This window comes from Macaca mulatta, chromosome 1, assembly GCF_049350105.2.
Source record: "Macaca mulatta isolate MMU2019108-1 chromosome 1, T2T-MMU8v2.0, whole genome shotgun sequence".
In the NCBI taxonomy this organism is placed as follows: domain Eukaryota; kingdom Metazoa; phylum Chordata; class Mammalia; order Primates; family Cercopithecidae; genus Macaca; species Macaca mulatta.
Window position 1 is genome coordinate 193,792,366 of NC_133406.1, and position 21,485 is coordinate 193,813,850.

At 49.8% G+C, this 21,485-nt stretch overlaps 1 protein-coding gene across 14 annotated transcripts; it reads right to left on the reverse strand.

Moving 5' to 3' along the window:
- Positions 1 to 221: 221 nt before the first annotated feature.
- Positions 222 to 19,778, reverse strand: CYP4B1 (cytochrome P450 family 4 subfamily B member 1). Of its 14 annotated transcripts, none has more exons than XM_077958187.1 (13): positions 19,673 to 19,771; positions 9,971 to 10,032; positions 8,632 to 8,773; positions 8,397 to 8,441; positions 6,949 to 7,076; positions 5,980 to 6,104; positions 5,521 to 5,672; positions 5,269 to 5,375; positions 4,301 to 4,491; positions 2,370 to 2,503; positions 1,526 to 1,590; positions 1,342 to 1,424; positions 222 to 924 (listed from the first exon to the last, which is right to left on the reverse strand). In XM_077958187.1, exons 1-13 carry the CDS (start codon positions 19,683 to 19,685, stop codon positions 741 to 743), a joined length of 1,431 nt encoding a protein of 476 aa, XP_077814313.1. In that variant the 5' UTR covers positions 19,686 to 19,771; the 3' UTR covers positions 222 to 740. The 14 variants fall into 14 exon arrangements, with proteins under 14 accessions (XP_077814313.1, XP_014994399.2, XP_077814314.1 ...); XM_015138913.3 differs by lacking the exon at positions 19,673 to 19,771 and adding an exon at positions 19,066 to 19,314; XM_077958188.1 differs by lacking the exon at positions 19,673 to 19,771 and adding an exon at positions 13,809 to 16,562.
- Between the last annotated feature and the right edge of the window lie 1,707 nt (positions 19,779 to 21,485).

A 21,485-nucleotide genomic window follows, 5' to 3' on the forward strand; every position in this document is an offset into this window, starting at 1 on the left:
AAGTGGGGGAGAAGGGTTCCTTTCCTCCAGGAAGCCCCCCTGTAATGCCACTTGGCCACCTTCCCCAGCTGAACCCTGGATGCCTGGAGCACCACGTGACTGTGAGACACAGACACTGACAACGGCAGGGGTGCCACAGAGACACATCTCAGGAGGAGCGGAAGACACACCAGTGATACCATATCCCATATTTCTTGACTTCAATGATGGTTACAAGAGAGTTTGCTTCAGAATTATTTATTATTTTGTACAGTCTTCGTTTAGGCAATTTTTTCTTATGTCTGTTATATTCGAAATACACACATACAAAGTTAAACAAAGAAACACATCTCAGTGAAGGGGCAATCCCCTAAGCCATTCTTCTATTCAGTGGTATCCAGTCATAACCACGAATCTCAGGGCAAAACTTTCCTTGTGTTCACTATGAGTCTCTCTAAGGTTGGAATGTAAGTTTCTGCTGCATTTTTAAGTTTGCCAATTACAGGAGATAAATGAAGTTTCTTGAACCAAATAGGTGCTCACCAAATGTTTGTTGAATAAATGAATGATAAACATTTATAGACACACATCTGTACATAGCACTGTCCTCTAGGAGTTGTCTATGGTAATGCCTAGTCCCCTTCTAAACTACAAGCCTTCTGAAGGCAGGGTGCCCCAACTCCTCTACATCCAGCCCGGGGAGGGTGCTGCCCAGGGAGAGGTCACAGCCTGAGCCATCCGGGGCCCCATTCTCATCAGAGCTACTTCCCAGACCCAGGGCCCAGTGGCTTCAGGTGGAGGTGGATGCCATTCTTGGAGCGCAGGACAAGCTGGAGCATCTTGATGGGCAGCCGTGAGGGGTCCAGAGAGAACTCAAAGTGGAGCAAGCACATGGCTGTAACCACCTTCATCTCACTCATGGCAAACTGCTGCCCGATGCAGTTCCTGTAGCAAGCAGCACAAAGAGTCATTGTGCAATGGAGCGTCCAGAGTGACGGCATTCAGTGCTCTTAGCAGCCAACAAAAGTCAATTACTGTTTTTGGATGAATAACTTGCTGATAGATTGGTTGACCTGGGCTTATGAAACAAACCTTGAGAGCATAGTGAGGGTCCCAGACTAGGTAGATTCACATGGTGGGGGTCTGGAATAGGGGTCTCTCTTGGAATGACTCACCTATCCCACCTACTTCCCAGGGACAGGAATAAGATAATTGCAAGAAGAAGGCTCCTGCATTAGAATCACCACAAACCCAGCATGATTCCCCCTTATTCAGCGTACCTTCTAATAGTGCCTCCCCTGTGATGTCATCCACCCTCTCCTCCCCAGTCCTGAGGGCCTGGGATACTGGGTCTCTCCATACCTGGGCCCAGCAGAGAAGGGCATAAAGGCAAAGGGATGGCGTTTGGACGTATTCTCAGTGGAAAAGCGCAGAGGGTCAAAGACCTGAGGAGACAGGCCTTGCTTAAACACTCACCAGGTTCTGGCAGACGGTGACCCTCCCAGTCCCCCACCCCGTCTGATATCCCAGCCCATGGAAAGGGTACCTCAGGGTCGGGCCATACAGCACTGTTCCTATGGAGGGCATAGATGTGCATAGAGATCAGGCTTCCTGTGGGCAGAACAGAGGTTGGTGACCAGGTAGTCCTAGGAAGCCAGGCCTACCTCCACATAAGGTCAGAGTTCCCCTAGTGCCCCCTGGGGTGCCAGCCCCTGCTGACCACTGCCAGTGACAGAGAGTTCATGACCACACCCGACTCATCACAGTACTTTGATGATTATCATGCCCAGTTCCTGTAACCCCAGCACTGGGTGCAGCACCTGACAGACATTTGTGAAATGAATAAAGGGAGAATGAACCCCTCCATCATGAGGTAGAACAGGAAGGAACTATTAAACCTTTTCAGCTGACTGACTCTTGGGAAATTATTATTCATAATATTACTGCCAACAGTAACAGCTATCATTCACCAGGTGCTTACTAGGAACCAGGTACAGGCTTAACACTCTTTATGAAGCTACCACATACAGTTGTGCAGGTTGTACACTGCACAGCATCATAGTCTATGTGAGTGATGCTCTCTAGTGATCTTCAGGGCATGATCTGCATGGTGGTACATGGCAACCTTGGTGGACATTGTCTCTTTAATCCTGACAGCAGCCTTGAAACATAGATACTCTTCTCATCCCCCATTTTACAGAAGTGGAAATGGAGGCTCAGAGGTAGAAGAATTGATCAATATGTTGTGGGACTGGGATTGAGACCCAGGGCTCTCTGAACGCAAAGCCTGAGCTCTTCCCCAAAAGTGCAAAGATTTGACTAAAGGCACAGAGGGTGCCAGAGGAGCATGCAGAGGACTCCATTTCCACCCCCAAATCCACCCATCCCACCTGCAGGTAGAGACCGGCCATCCACAAAGGTGACAGGCTTGCTGAGCTGGCGGTACACCTGGGGCACAGGTGGGTAGAGGCGGAAGCTCTCCTTGATGCACATGGTCAGATAAGTCATTTTGCCCAGATCATCCCTGCCAGCAACACAACCAGAACATTCTGGGAATGGGAAGCAACAGGATGGGAAGAAAGCAGACTCCAGCCCCAGTTTTCCCTCACCACCACCACATACTCAAGAGTCAGGGCCACAGGGTTCCAAGTGCCTGGGCCAGGCCTGACATGGTGTGGACACTCAGATCTAAGGGATCTGGTTCCACTTTTCTGCATCCCTTTCTCATCTTCACTGGTAGTAGAAGAAGGTACAGGACCCTAGAGATGAATGTGCACACAGCCATCAAAGACAAGGTCACCTCTGCAACTCTCAGGACCCCCATAGATGCCTACAAAGGCATCTTTAGGTTCCAACTTGGTTTCCCCTACCGAGCAGAATGAAAGAAACCGGGGCTGATACACATTGGTTGAATGAATCAACCAAAGTTCATGCATTGTTTAATGAGGTGAGTGTGTGTGTGTGTGTGTGTGTGTGTGTGTGTGTGTGTGTCTGTGTGCCTTTTCCCTTTGGCCACCAGGAAGCTCAGGCCCAGATATGACATCCAACTATAACTACTGGACAATATTTTATTACAGAGTTCCCAAACTCCACACTGGCTCTTATTTTTCATTTTCATTTTATTATTTTATTGAATAAATGTCCTCTAAGTTGCTTCAAGCTCTAGATGGAATCACGTGAAAATAAAATAAATATTCTAATCCCTGCCTCGGGTTGTGTTCACATTGTTACCCAGCCTACAATGCCTAGCTCTCTCTCTTTGCCTGAATTTTAACCCTCCTTAGAAAGTCAATTCAAGCCTCACTCCTTCCCTCTGCCCTCAGCCTTCAGACCACGCGATCCTGTAATTTTCTCTCGCTGTTTGGTTATGTGAATTTGTCTCTCACAAAACCCCACAGGCAGCAACTTGGCTTCTCTTTCTCTTCCATTCTGCAGCCCTGATAGCACCTGGCATGTGCCTGGATACCCTGTGCGGGGGAATTCTCACATATGACCAACAGAAATGGTAATGAAGCTTCATACTCCAGGTCCCAGACCCTGGAGTTAAAGGTCAGTTCCCCTCAAGTGGATCTAAAGTTCCCCCACCGGCTCAGCATTTTCTGTACCCCTGCTGTGTGCCTAGCCCCTGCTGGAGGCTGCTCAGGAGCCCAGAGAGAAAGGCAGGGTGTCTGACCACAAGCAAAAGCCTGAGGGGAGCAGACAGCGAGCAAGGTTGGAGGAGCTTCTGAGAGACTCCCAGAGCTCACGCTGCAAAGAGAGGTCAAGGTCAATCTTGAAGTGTTCAGGAGTTCAGTCTTGGGCCAAGAAACAGGGGAAAACAATGGAAAGTTTTTAAATGATGAAGTTTGGGGAAGTCTTTTCTCCTTCACCAGCAGAAGAGATATGGCATCTGGAAGCTGAGTATTGCCATCCAAAGGCAAGTAGCAAGGGACTGGCTCTCCTAGCTGTCCCAACTCTGTTCACCCCCACATTTCCACCTCTTTCTCTCCCAGCTCTCCCTACTCTATCCAGGAACCCAGAAGGGTAATCAGGTTCTACCTTCAGAAGAAGTTAGCACACAAAATAGCAGCCTCTTGTTGACAACTTTCTCTACATAATACATCTGAAAAGGCTCCATTTTGGGAGAATGGGCTCAGGGGTGTGTCTGTGCCCAGCCACCCCCCAACCCCCACCCCCCGCTGTCACAAATCGTATGACACTGGGGGAAACAGGACAGCCGCCACCACCTCACCTGATTTCCAGGATGGTTCAGGACAGGATGGGCACCGCCCTTCCCAAGGGCTGAGCAGGATAAACTGGGCCCACCCTCAGACTCACTCACCACTGGAAGGAGTCCTGGTCCCCCAGGATCTCACGGACCTCCTCTCTACAACGATGCTGGTGCTCAGGGTACAGGGCCATGCAGTAGAGAAACCAGGAGATACCACTGGTGGTGGTGTCATGGCCTTCAAACATGAATGTGTCCACCTCAGCCCGGAGGTCTGCATCTGACAGCTTGCTGTCATCTTCATCCTGGGTTAGGGAAGGCATAATAGGACAGCTCGAAGTATTGGAGATGGGTAACAAGAAGAACTCATAGCAGTGGTTGTCAAATGAAGGTCTCAGGGAGGGAGTGAAAGCTCCTTTCAGAGGGTGGATTAGGACCTTCCCCCAGATTCCCATCTTCCTTCAGAGCTCAGCCTGGATGCCTCCTCCTCCACAAAGCCCTCCCTAATCGCTCTGGCCAAATGACTTGTGCCTTGTCCAGCCCTGACTGTTAGTTCTGCTCACTGGGCATGCAGAATACCACCTGCCAGAGGAAGACATTTTGGTCAACATCTACCTACTATCTCCCCTGCTGGACTGTAAGCATCTGGAGGGCAGGGCCAGGTCTTTCCCATCTCTGCATCCTAGCACAGGAACTGACCCAGAGTCAGAGCTCAGTGAGTTTCTAGAGTTGATGAATAAATAACTTACAGAATGAATGAATGAATGAATGAATGAATGAATGAATGAAGTCTAAGATTCTAGGATTCTACAAGGCCAACATTTTGGGGGATCTTAGAAGTCTAGAAATGTCATCCAGTCACTACCACATGACCTAGGCTCCCAACTCCACAGCTCAGGCACACACACCCTACACCTGCCCACCTCTGAACCTTTGCTAATATGTTTCCTGGGACGAGGAACAGGTTATATTTGCCGAGTAAAGAGGGGGATATGCTTAAGAGCTCCTTCTGCTGTCCTGGGAGGATGGTCTGAAGACCTCTCTGGGACCAGTCCTCAGGCGGTGAGGAATCATGTACTAACCCGGGCACCCAGGAGAATGTCCAGGAAGTCCAGGTGCCTCCGGTTCTGGATCTTCTTCCGCACCTTCTCATCCTGAAGGGCTGCCTTCCGCTCCCTGATGACCTGGTCTGAACCGGAAGCACAGAGCGTCACTGCCTGGGAAGCCATCTTGTGTCCAAAGGGCAACTGGGGTCCTATAATAGAAGGGGGAAGAGAGGGGCCAGGAGGAGGAACCCAGGCTTCCTAGGGGTGAGCCTTGTTGGAAAGGCCCACCTGTATGGTCATGGGCCACCTGGCAGGCCCGCAGGAAGCGGCGGCCATGTGGGGTGAGCCAGTAGATGAAGTCATTATGGTAGTGGAAGGACACAAGGCGCTGCTGCATCAACAGAGTGAGATCGCTGACTGCAAGGTAGTAGCTGCTGTCCCTGCCAAGCAGAGGGTAGGAGGAAGGATTGGCTTAGACACTGGCCCAGGAGCAGAGCCAGAGCAACTCCATTCCAGAAATCTAGCCCCAACCACAGAGCATCCTGCCCTTCTTCTCCTGCCCTTAAGCCTCCTCGCTAAAGCCAGATGTTTCTCCCCACCATGAGTCTAAGTTCTGGCTCCCCGCAAGCTAAGGCTCCCTGGGGCAGGACACTATCTCTTCTCAGGTCAGGGCCCAGGACCCCTGCCAACTCTCTCCTGTAAGCTGGCTTTGGAGACAGTGTGGTCAGCCCCGAGGTGGCCCCTGACCTGTGGCCCAGGCCGGTGTCTCCTCTTCCAAAGGTGCACTTCATGAGCGTGTTCAGCGCCATGTGGCCCACATCGCAGAAGATGTCAAAGGACTTACCCTCCTGAGCCTTCTCTTCCCACTTGTCCTGGAGTCCAGGGATAGGAGGCAATGTGGGGGTCAATTGGACTGGATGCCACAAGCTTCACTCCAGGACCCATAGCCTATCCTCCACCACCAAGCCCCCTTCACCCACTCCCAGTCCCTGCCCTGCCCTCCATCCTGCTGGAATATCAGGGTAGGGTAGGTAGCAATTTGGCAGCCTCTGGGCTACAGGCTCAGAGGGCAGGACCAGGAGGCAGATCTCGCACCGCACACAGATGTTTTCTCCCAGTCAGGGTAGCTTATAAGGGAGTAGGACGGCTGAGAGGTGGTGAGCTCCCCAGCACAGTGTGTGTGTAAGTAATCCTGGAGAGGAGTTTCCTATAAGGGGAAAGACTAGCCTGGATAACCTGGGGATTATCCAGCCCTGAGACTCTGAGCCTGACCTCTGACATCCCTCTTAGAGATGAGTTGTATTGACAGAATTTTGGGCAGTTGTGGTAGACAGAAAGTGAGGAGACACTTTTTAGGTGTGAAAGCCTTTCCCTATACTCTCAAATAAAGGCAGTCCTCAAACCTGCTATGCTAGGAGTCTTAGTAAGTTCTCACAGAGACCCTTTGGCCTGGGAGGAAAGAGAGCTGGGTCTCCTGATGGAGACCAGGACCGGGCTGCCAGGACACTCAGAGATTCAGCACCTACTCAGTGGCAGCATGTGGCACATGTCAGCAATGCAGGGATTTGGCACTGCTGTTGCAGGCAGAACAGGTCTTGGGGCTCAGCTATTCTCCTCACAGCAGAGCACCACCTGCTCTCCCCAGGACAAAATCATGGTGGAGAGGGGCTAGCCCAGCAGCCAACAGCCTCCACTACTCTGGCACAGGGAGCTCACCAGCATGACACGTGTGGACTCAGCGAACAGAGCCACATAGGGCTTCAGCACATCATAATGAAAGCCAGGTGTGAGCAGCTTGCGGTGCTGGAACCACTTGGGCCCCTCAAGAACTAGCAGGCCTCTCCCTGGGGAAGAGATAGGAGAGAGAGGGCTGGTCAGTCCAGGAGATACCGCCCCACCCCTGGCAGCCTGGGGCTAAGCACATCCTACCTGACTCCATCCCTGAGCCTGGAACCCTCCAAGGATGGGCCACTAAGTGACCCAGTATTGCCCTCCACGCTCTCGCCCTAGGCTACCAGGGCCTCAGGACACAGGTGGCAGCAGTTCTTGGCTGAGTGAGCTCCTTCCTTAGGACAGGATGACTCAGCTTCTGCCTCTCAGCTGCACCCAAAAATCCTGGGTCCAGGAACTTGTGTCAGATGACATTGCCAGATATGAGACAAAGGACATATATCCCCCTGGGGACGGTCAAGCGGGGGGAGCCTGCTGAGCCTTGACTGTCAGCTGCTGAGACTCGCCACAGCTTCAGGACTTGGGGAATGGCCCACTGTGTTCGTGCTTCATGGCCTCAGGTGGGAGCCTTCCTACCCCACCCCAACACACCCAGCAATGGAAATGCATTCCTGCCTCCAAAACCACCTCTTCATTTTCCTGATCCTTTTCTGTCTGCCTTCTAATTTTATCCTCCCGTTGCTAACTGAAAAGAGTGTTAGAAGCAAACAGACTTCCCAGTGGTACTCGGTGAGTAAATAGGATTGGGAATGTGTTCTCCCTCTTGGCCCTGCCCTTTCTCAGCTCCCAGGAAAACACTGAAGACCTCATAGGATCATGAGTGAAAGAGGAGCTTTGGAGAAGCATATGGTGGCTAAAGAACACTCAGTGGGTTTAACTTGACTACCTCTGAAAAGAAAAAAGTAAAATAAAATAAAATAAAATACTCAATGACTCCCACCTACTCTCGACATCAAATCACCTCCTCATCCTGGCAGTCAAGGCTGACCTGTCCTCCCTGCCCAGCCTCATCTCCCAGCTGGGCTCTACCTTGCAGCCACCCCGACAGCCTCACAGCCTCTGGTGACCAGCCGTGGTCCTACCACCACACCATTTCCTCAGACCCTTGCCCTGGCCAGCACCACCTATTTAAATCTCCTTTCGGATCAACTCTAGTGCCACCTCCTTCAGGAAACTGTTCTTCACACTTACACATTCTCCAGAGCCTTTGCCCTGTCTAGAGAAGGCAGACCCTGCCAGAGAAGATGCCTTGGCTCCACAGCTGGGGGTTCTCCTGCTCCTCCCCTGTCTCCCCACTGAGAGCTGAGCTTAGGATGGGTACCCGGGAACTAGGCCATCTGGGATAACCAATTGAGCAGGACAGGGCAGGATCCTAGTCACCCAGCACCATGGGTCTGAGGTGGGCATGGCAGGGAAGGCAGGTGCTCACTCACCAATCCACTGGAGGAAGAAGTCATACATATCAGGGGCCTTAGGGTCTGCAGGAGGAGACAATCAGGTCAAGCAGGGACCCGGGGTTCCTAGAGAAGGCTTGTTTATGAGTAGGGTGGGCACCTCAGCCGCCCAGACTTAGTACACAGGCCCAGGCCTCCTCCTCACATGGTGCCCTGAGCCCTTTGTTCTCAGGAAGCCCCACCCTCTCCTGAGAGTCCCATCCTCTCTCCTCACCCCCACGGCTGTACACAGCTTTGGCATAGTCGGGCTCATAGATGTTCAGGAAGCCAATGAACTGTCCGAACCAGAGTGGGTGGGCATATGGGAACTGGTGGGCCCAGGACACCACTTTGTCCAGGCTCCCCGTCTGCTGGATCTGAAATGATGACAGAAGGTCAAGCTTACTCAGGAACACATTGTCTCTAGCCAGGCCCCAAGTTCCTGGGAGGGCAGGGGAGAAGGCTGCTCAGGCAGGCCCTGGTTGCTTCCTTACCTCTCCTGCACTCCCTTCCCCTAAACATTCCTAGGCCTAGTGCCCTCTCCAGCCCTACAACCACTGCTCTAAGTCCAAGTCAGCTTCTTCTCACGCCGGGGTTAGCTCAACATCCCCAAACTAGCCAACCTGCTTCCACTTGGCACCTGCCACCAACTCTCCGCTGCACTGCAGCCAGAAAGTGCTTTCTTCTCCACATTAAAGCTCTTTCATCATAAAGGTAATATTTGTTCATTGTGCAATAGAGAAATAGCCTCAATTCCGCCCCTGCCGCATCTTTCAACACATTTTTATTGAGGGCCTACATGTACAGGTCTCTGTTCTCAACATCTCAGAGGAATGAGACAGACAAGTTCTGCCCTTTCATTCTGTGGAGAAGACAGATAATAGACAAGTAGACAATTAAGTAAAATAATCACAGACAATAGTGATTGCTGAGAATAAAAACAGTGCTATGAGAGACACTAACAGGGAGGGCCTGCTTCGATAGGGTGATCTTGGAAGGCTTCTTGTTGGAGACAACATTTAAGGTGAAACTTGAAGGATGGTGAGGCTCTGGCTGTGTGAAGCATAAAGGAAAAGCATTCTGGGTGAGAAAACAGCAAGCACAAAAGTGCTGGAGTGGGAAAGACCACGGTGTCTTCCAGGAGGTGTCCCATGGTGGGACAGTCACCTTGGATGAGCTTGAATGGGTCATCCAGAGGTTGGTACATGTCCTTTGGAGGTTTTATAGCCACATATACTCACCCAGAGGTGTTTTAAGTAAACAAAGTTATATAATAAATATTTTTGCAAAACCAGCCTTTTTTCATTAAGCATATCTTGTCCTTCTTTCCAGGCTAGTGCACTTAACTGTCATTAATATTTTTAACAGTCATGTAGTATTTCACTATAGGGATGTAATGTATTTAACTATTTTTCCTCATTTAGTGGGAGTCTTTCAAAGATACACTTAACACTCCTAGTGGTCTGCCCAGGGGCCTTAGGAAACGTCCAAGCTCTGGAGTTTGTAAGGAGGCATAGTAAGACTAATCTTTATTAAGCACTCGTTGCGTGCCAGACCTTGTTTAAGCTACTTACATTTTGACCTGATTGAATCCTCACAATTCTAAGTGGTCCCATTTTAGGGAAGAGGAGCGAGCCTGAGGAATAGAGATGTTAGGTTACAATCCCATAAAATTCTTGTTGAGGCCTGAGCCTGTGCTGGGCCTGCTTTTTCTCTCTAAAATTCTCTCACAATTGCCACCTACTCATTTATGGTATCCACACAAATTAGGAAGGGAAAAATATCCAAACCTTAATAATTTGGACATTTTTCCCCTCCTAATCTCATTTTGAAATGTGATCTCCAATGTTGGAGGTGGGGCCTCGTGGGAGGTGTTTGCATCATAGGGGTGGATCCCTCATGAATGGCTCTGGGGCCATTCTGGCAGGATTGAGTGAGTTCTCTTGGCTCCCATGATAACTGTTTGTTAAAAAGAGTCTGGCACCCCTCTCTCTCTCTCCTTTCCTCCTCTCTTGTCATGTGATGCCTGCTCCTTCTCATGAATAGCAGTTTCCTAAAGCCCTCACCAGAAGCAGACACTGACCATGCCTCCTGTACAGCCTGTGGAACTGTGAGCCAAATAAACCTTTTACCCAGTCTCAGGTATTCATTTATAGCAACACAAAGGACTAAGACATCCATGTTGTATCTTCCAGGGAATATTCTTAAAGAAGGACACAGGCATCTGATAATGTAGCCCCGAGGGATCCTTTCTGGCCCAAGCCACTATCTCCAAGGGCTCATGGGATTGGGCCTATTTTGGCCTCCAGCCACCCGTCTATGCCTTCTCTAGGGCTCTTCCCCTCCTAGGCCCTCTGTGGAGTCGTGTGTAATCATCCCATAGATCCCTTCCCTCACTGCCTCTGAACTCGGAATCCTGAGTTCAACCCAATAGGACTGTAAGAGTTTTCACTGCCCTTGAGTACACAATGTCAAAAAGAACACAAAGTGATAAAAATCATCTCCACACACAGGTAAGAGGAAACCTGGTATCCCTGCCTCCTTCCTGGCTGGTACCCCTGGAAGTGCTCCTTTCCCCAGTGTCTCTTATTTTTCCATCTGCCCTGCTGGGTTTTCCTCGCCAACTTCCTGGTCATCTGACCATTCCCCTTCTCTCCATCCCTACCAGGTCCAGAAAGCCCAATTGGATGGGTCAAAGAAAGGCTTACATCACAAAAAAGCCAGACTCATAGGATCTCAGGGTCGGAAGGAGCCTTTGGCTGATCTGGTTCACCCGAGCCTCACTCCCCTCCTTATCAGTTATGCTTGTGCACCTCTGCACAAGACCCTGGTCTCATACTGACCACATTCACAGCCTGTGCCCTGATCAAGGTCGCAGCCAGCTTGTCACTGCCTCCTTGTGCCCGACTTTCTCCTAGCTCTTTAGATTTATTTAAGAAATAAATAAATCTAAAATAAATAAAAAACGTGTGCATGAGCCCAAGCCATGGCCAAGCTTTTAAATAAAGCTAGAGAACTAGAAGCACCTGCCGGGCGCCTGCCTTGATTACCCCAGGAGCCTGGTAAGAGGGCGGACAGCTCCCAGCACCTGGTCCCACTATTGCAGCTGCAGCCCCTCAAGAGGGCTGAGGCGTCTTCCCTGTGGGGTATACGTGGCTGCCTGGACAGTTCCTCTGGATTACACAACTGGATGCGAACAGGAAGAGAACAGGGCATGAAGATAATTCACTGATCCCAGCTCCCCAGCCTCACCTCCCACCCTCACATTGGCACTCCTTGTTGACCTCACCAGAAATAAATCACAGGAAGGATTGGGAAGAGCAAGCATATGTCACCACTCTCCTCTCTGCTTCCCAAGAGTCTAAAGTAAGCTTTGCTCCAAGAATCAGATGGGAAAGGGATTTCAACATTGCCTAGTGGAACCCTGACCTCTTTTTATAGGTGGAAAAGTGCAGTACAAAGACCAAAGGGAATTATCTTCACGCCCGGTTCTCTTCCTGTCCCAGACCTCCCAGCCCTGTAAGTGTCCCAGCTCAGGATTATACAACTGGATTACTCATCCAGTGTGAGTTAAGGGAGACCAGGGATCCTGGCTTAGGCTCTTTCTGCAGCCCTTGTTAGCAAGCCTGCTCAAGCCATCAGCCAGTTGACCTGAAGCTCAGTGGGCCAGTGTCCAAGAAACAAGCTACCCTTGACCAGTGTGTTGCAGCTGCAGTGCCCCAGGGGGCTGCTTCAGAACAAAAATAAGTCGGCTCACAAAATGGGGATAAGAGTTTCGAAAAACCAAAGATGACGGAGGAGAAAGACGAAGAGGTTTCCTTTTCGGCAGCATGTCATTGTTCCCTCAAGGCAGGTCATGTCAGTCTCGGATTCCCAGCACACAGGGTGCCTGCCCAGCACCTACACCTGGTAAGAATCCCTGCCCAAGTGCTCAAACATCTCTAGTGACAGGCAACTTCTTTTCAAAACACCCCAACCATCTTTGGACAGTCTTAATTCTTCAAAAGGCGTCTTAGTTGCTAAAGAGAAAGCCACCTGCCCATAGCCTTCCCCATGGCTCTCCCTCTGGGACCACACAGGCTCCCACTGCCCAGGGAAGTCCTGCAGGGATTGGGAGTGGGGAGCTAGAACCCCCTAGTTCTGCTCTCCTCCAGGATGGACACCCTTAGGTGCCCTTTGGTGCCCTGGTCTCGGCTGTCTCCCTACTATGGTCCCTCTCCCGACACCCAAGATTACCAGGGCTCCATGTGTGCATGAGTCCAAGCCACTGCCAAGTTTTTAAATAAAGCTAAAGAGCTAGAAGCCAAGAAAAACCAACCAAAAGGGAGTAGAAGTAGCATCTCTGAAATAACTATAAAAATCAGTGGGAAAAGCAGACGCAATGTACACAAACTCACTGGGGATTCAGCCATGAAGTTGAACAGAGCCATGGAGAGCCTGAAAAGAGGGGATCAAATGCAAAATGCCCCAGGGAGCAGGGAGCATTCCTCCCATGCTGGTGACAAACATGACTTCATCCTCCATCCTCCCTTTCAAAGACAAATGAACGATTACACATGTACATGTGAACAGATAACATACAGAAAGAACCCCTAGCTCAATAGAAGGAGCAAAGGACTTTGGGTGAGATCAGTGTGGTCACCAGGACTCTCTAGCCACCATGCCTTGGCTAGGAAGTGATGATGGACTTTGTCCAAAGTCACACAACTAGCATCATGCCCCAGTCTTTAGATTCCAAAGCCTGTGCTCTGCCCCCAACACCCTCCCTGTCTTCAGCATCCAAAGATGAACTCCAGACTCAGGAGCACCCAATCAGGTGAGAGGAGGAATGCAGGAAAGCATCCAAACAACTAAAAAGGCAGGAGGGCAGGGACCCAAGAAATGCCCAAGAGTCCAAGAGGATGCAGTCATCTGTTGTCAGTCTGCATGGGCAGCTTTGCTGCCCAGAGTTGGGTCCCCCCGAGAGATTCATCCACTCTTCCAACACATGGGCATTGAGCCAGAGACAGTGCTAGTTTCTGGGGTTACAGTGGTGAGCAAGACAAAGCCCTGCCCCACCAGCATACATTCCAAGCGGGGAGAAAGAAAATAAACAAGAATCAAATACGCCAAGAGTACGATTTCAGGTAGTGATAACTCCCGAAAGAAAAAAAGCAGAGTAAGGGGCAGGGCTGCCACTATGGATGGGAGTGGGCTAGGAAGGCCTCTCTAAGGTGACATTTCAGCAAAGAGCAGCAGAAATGCCTTCTGGAAAGCCCCATGGCATCAGCCACAATCTGCTTCTCAAAAACTTTTCTTTCAACTGCCCCCTCTACCTCTCCCCTCCTCACTCCTGGCAGATCACCCTTGCTCTACTTCCCAGAGAAAATAGAACCCATCAGATAAGAAAACCCAAAAAGTCAGCTGGCAGACCTGAAGGACCACTCCACCTGCGCCCAGCCTCTCTGTTTACTTCTGTTTCAGGAGAGGAGCGTGCAGGGCCTGTCCAAGACCAGTCCCTCTGGATTCCAACCCTCCCCACAAGGTACCTCACCTATCAATCAGCCCCTCTCTCTCAAATCACAGACCTCACCTCTGTAGGCTCCCTCCCATCCTCATTCAAAACTTGTTCAAGTCTCTCACTTAAAAAAAAAAAAAAAGAAAAGAAAGAAGGAAAACAAAACCAAATCTCCCTTGGTTCAGTTTCCTCCTCCAGCTAACACCTTATTTCCTCATCCCTTCATAATCTAACGTCTCTAAAGAACTGTGACTACTGTTTCCAATTCCTTGCGACAGCCCCACCTCTCCTATGCTGCTCTTGCTAAGGAATCCAGCACCCTCCCCGGTGCTGAGCCCAGATGACTCCCATCTCTCGTGCATGTCTCCTGGATGCCCTCCCCTCTCTCCCAGTGGCCCCCCTGGGCAGCTCCTCACCCACTGTTTGTTCCTCCAGATCCAGTCCTTGGCCTCTTCCCTTGTTGCATCTTCTCCCTGAGAGCTCTCACCTGCTTCTGTGGTTTCCTGTGCCATCTACCTACCAACAATTTCTCAGTTGACAGCTCTTTCCAGTTTACCTGTCTCCTGAGGTCCAGAATCATAATCAACCCCCGGAACTCTCTGCATGACACCCTCCAGATTCCTCAGACCCAGCATTTCCAAACCCACGCTCATACACATCTTCATACACGTTTGTCCCCAAAATCTGCCTCTCCTACTGAACCTGGAGATGGAACCATCACCCACCCCAAAACTAGCCAGGAATAAGGAATGTCGTTTTCTCCATTGTTTATATCAATATGAAGAGGGATGTCCTGTGGAGGCAGCCCCTCCACTCTGCAGGCCCACCAAGTGATTTTTACCTTGAAATTAGCAAACCAGAGTGAAAAGAGCCAGATGTAGCAGGTCATGGGAGGAGACTCTGCCACAGAGTTCTCCAAATCTAGTACTCAAGGATTCCATACCCAGGCACTGACAGGGCTGCCCACCACTGAGCCTCCTCTTCCTGGGTCTCAGATGCCCACATTTTAAAATTGAGACAAAAAATGCATTCCTCCTGTTTACAGTCCAGTCTTATGGCTCTCTTTTGATGAGTTTTGCCAGATTCTGCTCTGATCCAGCTGTGTTGATGCCTCCAATTAACAGAGCTCCAAGGGCAATCCTTCTTTCCTTCTCCTGCTACATGGAGGGGCCCTCGCTGACCCTCACATCTGGCTATGGTGGAGGTCTCGATGCCTCTCTCTCCTGTGCCCACCCATGCCAAGACCTGGCCTGCTCTACCTTCCACTTCCCTCCAGCCCACTGGCTCACTCCCCAACACAAGGTGGAGGCCTGGATCACCTCCACCCTAGCCTCCCTACCTCCTATTTGCCCTCTGTCAGTCTGTTTACCACCCTGAAGCCAAAGTGATCTTTCTAAAACATAAGTCTAAGCTTGTCTCTCCCTTGCTTAAATTCCTTCCATCGTTCCCCATCATCCTCAGAATAAGGTAAAGCCTTTTGACCTGGCCTCAAGGATCTGTGTGACATCCCTGTCCACCTCCAGCCTCATCCTCTCCATTCTGTCCTCCCTGTCACCACTGCAGAACTGCTGAGCTACTAACACAGGTATGTCCTAGACCCCAAAAGACAATTTAATTTCCTAAACACACTGCTTTTTCCAGGCTGTGTGCCTTTCTGCACAGATAGCACCTTCTGCCTTTTCTTCTGCACTTCCTGCCACAGGTTTCTACCTCCAGATCTTTGAGGATGTGCCTCATCATCACCTCCCTGGACCTCCCTGACTCCCCATGCTGAGAGGAGCCCTTCTCTAGGCCTAAGGGTTGGTAACACTTGTACTGTGTTATTCATCTCTCCTACAGACCTAGTTCCTCTGAGGCAACCTCTTTGTCTTGATTCTTCATCCTCTGGCCTCAGCATAGGACCAGACCCAGAGTTGTTGATCAGACACTGCTGGTTGCTTAGGAAAGAGGGACCGTATCTGGCTCACAAAGACTGGGTTGATTTGAGAAGAAGGAAGGTGATGAAGAAAGCAAATGCCCCAGGGTGTTTTGTAGCAAGAATCCCTCCACAATGATTTAACACCTGACGTTTATCTGCCCAAAATGCCTATACTTTATCTCTTTCTAACCCCTTCTAACCCAGTAAGGTAAAAATGATTATCTCCACTTTGTTGACAGGGAAACAGAAGCACAGAGAGGTAAAGTGGCTTAGCTAACCAGGCACAGCAAAGGCCTGTGATCAATGTTTACTGAATGAAAATGAGCCACAGCCCTGTCTTCACTACACAGTACAAGGTCAAGGGCACTGTCACAGCAAATGGCATCGCTGGGAAAGAGGCCTCTGCAGTCTCAGAGAATCTCATTTCCTTGGTCTGGGAGCTGACATTCTACACACACACACACACACACACACACACACACACACACACATGCACACACACACACACATCAGATTTGTTGGCTTCTTTCAAGGGTTCCAACCTCAGGCCAGCAATATAGCTGAGCACCTACTACATGCAAAGTCCTCCCTGGTTCCTAGACTGGAATGAGGGGGACCCTGGAAGAATAGGACATGTCCCCATCTCCAGAAGACACATTCTGAGAATTGAGGAGGATGACAGGTAGATGCTACCAAGGCCTCCAGACTGTAATTGGAGACCAAGAAGGAGAAATTAATCCTGACGAACAGCTCTTCCCTGCCCCCAGTCCCTTTACCCACCAGTCTTCCTCCCCCTCCTACTCCCATCATTGCTGGGCCTAAGAATCAACTTTGCAGTAACCTTTTATGGACTCACAATGTTATGAATTAAAATGCAGAAGTCCTGGGCCCAGTCTTGACCTAACTCCTGAGCTACTAAACAGACGTAGACAAATACTTTGCACCCTCTGAACTTCAATGTCCTCGTTTTTACATTAGGGAAAATAATCCCCTCTCTGCCCTCCCCATTTCTCAAGTTCAGGTATGAATCCAAGGGAGAACAGAGGCGCCACACCCTGGAGGACTGCAGAAGTTGTGTTTGCAATGGTTCCCCAGGAAACCTTTGTAGTTCTCACAAGTAGTCACCCCTCCAGCCTTTGTTGCTCAACCTGATGCCAAGGGAAGGCCCTTCAGACAGTTGTGTTCGAGCCAAGAAGCCAAAGCTAGGCTGTATTCCAGGCCCTCTGCATACTCTCAAGGTGGGGGTGGGGGCCGTTGGGGGAAAGAAAACAGCCAGTTCTGACCTGGAGGTGAAGGTGCAAGGTCCCTGTCCTAAAGAAGCCCCTGGCTGAGGGCAAACACAATTTGACAAAGGCAGGTAGAAGTGGAAAGGGAACAAGAAGAAAGGGAGAAAGTTCTCTCTAAATACCTCTTGTACCGCTTTAGTGTCAGACCTCAACCTTCCCTTGGCCCTCCTGTGTACTTAGCAAACCCTCTCCCAGGCCTTCCTGGTCCCTGAGCTTTTCTTTTCCATCATGCTTTCTCCTCTGTGGATACTCTCCCTACTCTCCAACATTCACTACTGGTTCATTCAGTGATGCCTACACTACACTAGGCTTTATGCTGAACCCTGAGGGTACAGGGATGAATCAGATCAGATCTCCATCCTCCAGAAGCCACAGCCTAGTGGGGAAGATGAACAGGTAAACAGAAGACAACAACCCAACAGGACAAGTGCTGAGACAAAAAGAATGGGGCTAAGACAGAATCCTGGGGAGGAACCTCGCCCAGCTCTGGAGCAAGGCTCTGGTGTCTGTTTTCCCCTCAGACTATAAGCTCTTTGAACCCCAGGCCTGGGTCTGATTCATCTCTCTGACCTACCCTTTCCTTTCCTGGATGTCTTCCGGATGCATGTTACAGGGTTATCTGTCAGGGCAAGAATAAGCCTAGAGGTCAAGCTCATTTCTAGTGTCAATCAAGGAAGAGAAGCAGTGCCCCCCGCCCAGACTGAGAATGAGGAAAGTGGGTTCAGGAGGTAGAAGAAGGAACTTGCCTCACTCTGAGCCTCAATCTCTGGCATCTCAGCCGGGTGCGGTGGCTCACGCCTATAATCCCAGCACCTTGGGAGGCCGAGGCAGGTGGATCACTTGAGGTCAGGAGTTTGAGACCAGCCTGCCCAACATAGTGAAACCTCATCTCTACAAAGTGAAAACATTAGCCAGGTGTGGTGGCACATGCCTGTGGTCCCAGCTACTTGGGAGGCTGAGGCACGAGAATTGCTTGAACCTGGGAGGCAGAGGTTGCAGTGAGCCAAGATTGTGCCATTGCACCTCAGCCTGGGAGACACAGCAAAACTCCCCATCTCAAAAAAAAAAAAAAAAAGAAAGAAAGAAAGAAAGAAAAGTCTCTGGCATCTCTACCTGGGTTCCCCAAGCTGGCTGCAGATCAAAACACTAACACTTAGACAGGTTTTTAAATGTAAACTCCTAGCTCCAATCTGACAAATTAGAATCTCCAGGGATTGGAGGTCCAGGAATTTGCTTCTCCCAGTCGATTCCAATTCCCTGCCCTGTGTCTAATTAGAAACCTCTGGTCTAGATCCCCAAGACAGTAGGAAACTAAGAGGTCTTCCTAAGAGCAGGGGCTAAGGTAGTTTCCACCCTGGAGTAATAGGAGTTACTCAGTTCCTGGAGTAGCAGGAAGATGAACCATGATCTGAACCTGGGAAGGTATCACGGCTCCTGAGCCACCCATAGGCATGGCCGGGAGAGCCCTGCCTTTGGGGACACCAACCACCTAGACACTCGGTGAAGCCTGTCATGTGGTGGTACTCGTCTTCATGCTCACTCTCATTTCCTGCCTTATAAATGGAAATCTTTACACTACACACAACAACGCGGATGCTGACTGAGCTTTCAACGGATTGCCTACTTCTATGGACTATTCAGAGGTTTTGGATTTCTGCCATTGCCTTTCTGTCACTGCTGAGCCTTTAGCAGAACCTGGTCCAAACTTCGGGCCTCAGAATGAAGAGAAGGCGTCTGTGGCATGCTTGAGCCCTGACTTGGAAGTTGCCCCCACTTCTGAAGTCAGCTTGAAAGGCTGGAGTGAAGGAGAAATTCCAGTGGGAAAGCTGAATGGAAGCCATGGATCCCAGGACATCATCCCCCTGCCCAAGTTTGAAGTCTCTCTCCACAGCACCCTAGGAATTAGACCTGATTCTCTGAAAGAAGGGAGGATGTTTTCTTTCTCCCCAACCCCCGACCTCCACATACCTCCAGGGCATGTCCAAAGAGCCAGTGAGTTGGAGGCCCTGGGAAGTTGCCCATAGCCTTAGCCAACCTCTGCCTCCGCAGCAGCAGGCGGATGAGCTTGAGAAAGCCTAAGACCAAGATCAGCCCAGAAGCCCACAGGCCCAAGCAGGAGAGTCTCAGGGAGAGGAAGCTGGGCACCATGGCTGGAACTCCAGTCACCCAGCCTTCGTTCGACTTGCCTCCAGCTGCTCCTGGTTTCCTTTATACTCTGGACCCATGCATCCTGTCAGCTCCCAGCCCCAGCCACTCCCTGAAGCCAGCAGCAGCCAAGACTGGGCTGAGTGCCATAAGGCGGAGACAGCAACCCCCAAAGCCACAAACAACAGAAGAGAGAGCCTAGTGGCCTTCTCCCAAAATTCAGCTAAAGAGAAACCTAATAGTGAACTCCAAAAAAAAGCAGGCAATGGGCATCCCACCTTGATTCCTTAAAACAAACAGATGGCAATTCTTGGTGTAATCATCAGCATAATAACCACTGCCTTCTCATATAAGCACTGTGAATGTTTCAGGCACTTTTTACATACTATCTCATTTAACCCAAACAGCAAAGGAGGTCGGAGGCACTCACATTTTATACCCATTTCCCAGATAATGAAGCAGAGGCTCAGCTTGCCTACGCTTTCTCTCAAGAAAGCTTCCAGTGTCCCCTTCAATATGAACCCTTGAGAGAGCTAGCACTTATGCTAGGCTCGCAATGCTTTGAATTCTTTTTTGTGAGTCACCTTCAGAGACAAGGTTCTAGCCCCAAAAGGGAAATACCAGGTCAGAAAGGGGCCAACTCCACCCCTAAAACAATAGTGCCATTTTGACACTTAGGAACATAGAACTTTCAGGGTGATGAGAAGAAGTCATGAAATTCAGTCCCTCCTGGCTGGATGGAAGCACTTAGGCTCAAAGAAAGGCAGAGAAATATCCAAAGTTGCACAGCAAGACAGTGGCAGCACCCAAAGCCACAGCCCAGGCTCAGGTCACTGCCTTGCCTGGGGAGGGTATGCTACCCAAAGAGGCAGGCAGATTTAAGAAATCAAACAAGATATGATGTGGCATGCAGAAACTAGAAACAACAAGAAATGCATCAATACCCCAAGACTAAAGGAACAAGGGAAGGAAATCATGCTCCTGTAGCTTGGTGGGAGTTGTATTTATGGGGAACACAGTCAGTGCCAGAGAAGTGATGCTGGAACAGGGAAAGAATGGAGCAAAAATGTCCTAAACTCTTTCATCTCCCATCCCCAATCTTTTACTAGTGTCTCCAATCAGCCAAGCCAATCAGAAGTGAAATGGCAAGGAGCCTGGGGAGTCAGTCTGCAGAAGTCAGCCTCCCAGCAGAGATAAGAGCAAGAATCTGTAAGTTCCTTATAGATTCTGGACATTAGTCCTTTGTTGGATGCATAGCTTGAAAATATTTCTCCCATTCTGTAGGTTGTCTGCTTACTCTGTTGATAGTTTTTTGGCAAGGACGTGGCAGGAAAAAACCAGCAATCAGGTGGACTTGGATCTCAAATCTCAGAACTCAGATAACAGGTTCTAATTCAAAGAATGATAAGCCATCAACATGGATTCCTTGTCCCCTCTGGCACAGGAAACCAAGCCTCCTCCTCTGCTGGGGAGACATCATGTCCAATCTTACCCATAGGCAGAGAAAGCAAGAAGAGAGTACAATGAAAGAACTCCAAAAGTGTCTTCTCCATCGGTCTGTCACACTTCCTGAAATTTCACATTTGTGCTTTATTTTATTGGATTGAGACATTGAGTGCGCCATTTAAAAAGCAAGTCACTCAAGTCAGAGAATAAAGGAACATGATGAGCTATCAGCAAAATTCCATTCTTTATGGTGAATTCATTTATCAGCATAGTTTCATCCTGGTCATATGATGGAGTGTTTTGAGGAAAGCCTGAATGGGCTCCCACCTGGTGAAAGAGCCATGACTCCTGGCAAGGACCACATAGGATTCACCTGGAAAGTGAATAGGGTTAGCTTAGAAGATGTCGAGTGAGTAGAGTGGACGTTGGTTGAATGACTCCCCAGCAATCTGTTCCTTGCTTCCCCCTTCCACCCAGTACCATGAATTTACAAGCTTTGGGGTGCATTCTGAGTGCCCTCACCCTCAACTCCAGTATGGGCTTATATTTATTTAACATAGTCTGCATTCATCTTGCCCACAGTAATTGATTGTTTCAAGAATAGGCACGTGACCACAGTCAGCCGATCAGGACAAATGAAATTCTATTTCCAGTATTTAATTTAAGCTATCTTGAAACAGATTATCTCTTCAATATTGAAGTCGATCCTAAAGCATGTAATCTCAGAAGCCATCAATGTGGGAAGAGGCAGACAAGAATGTACTCAACACTATAGCAACAGAACTGAGAAACATACC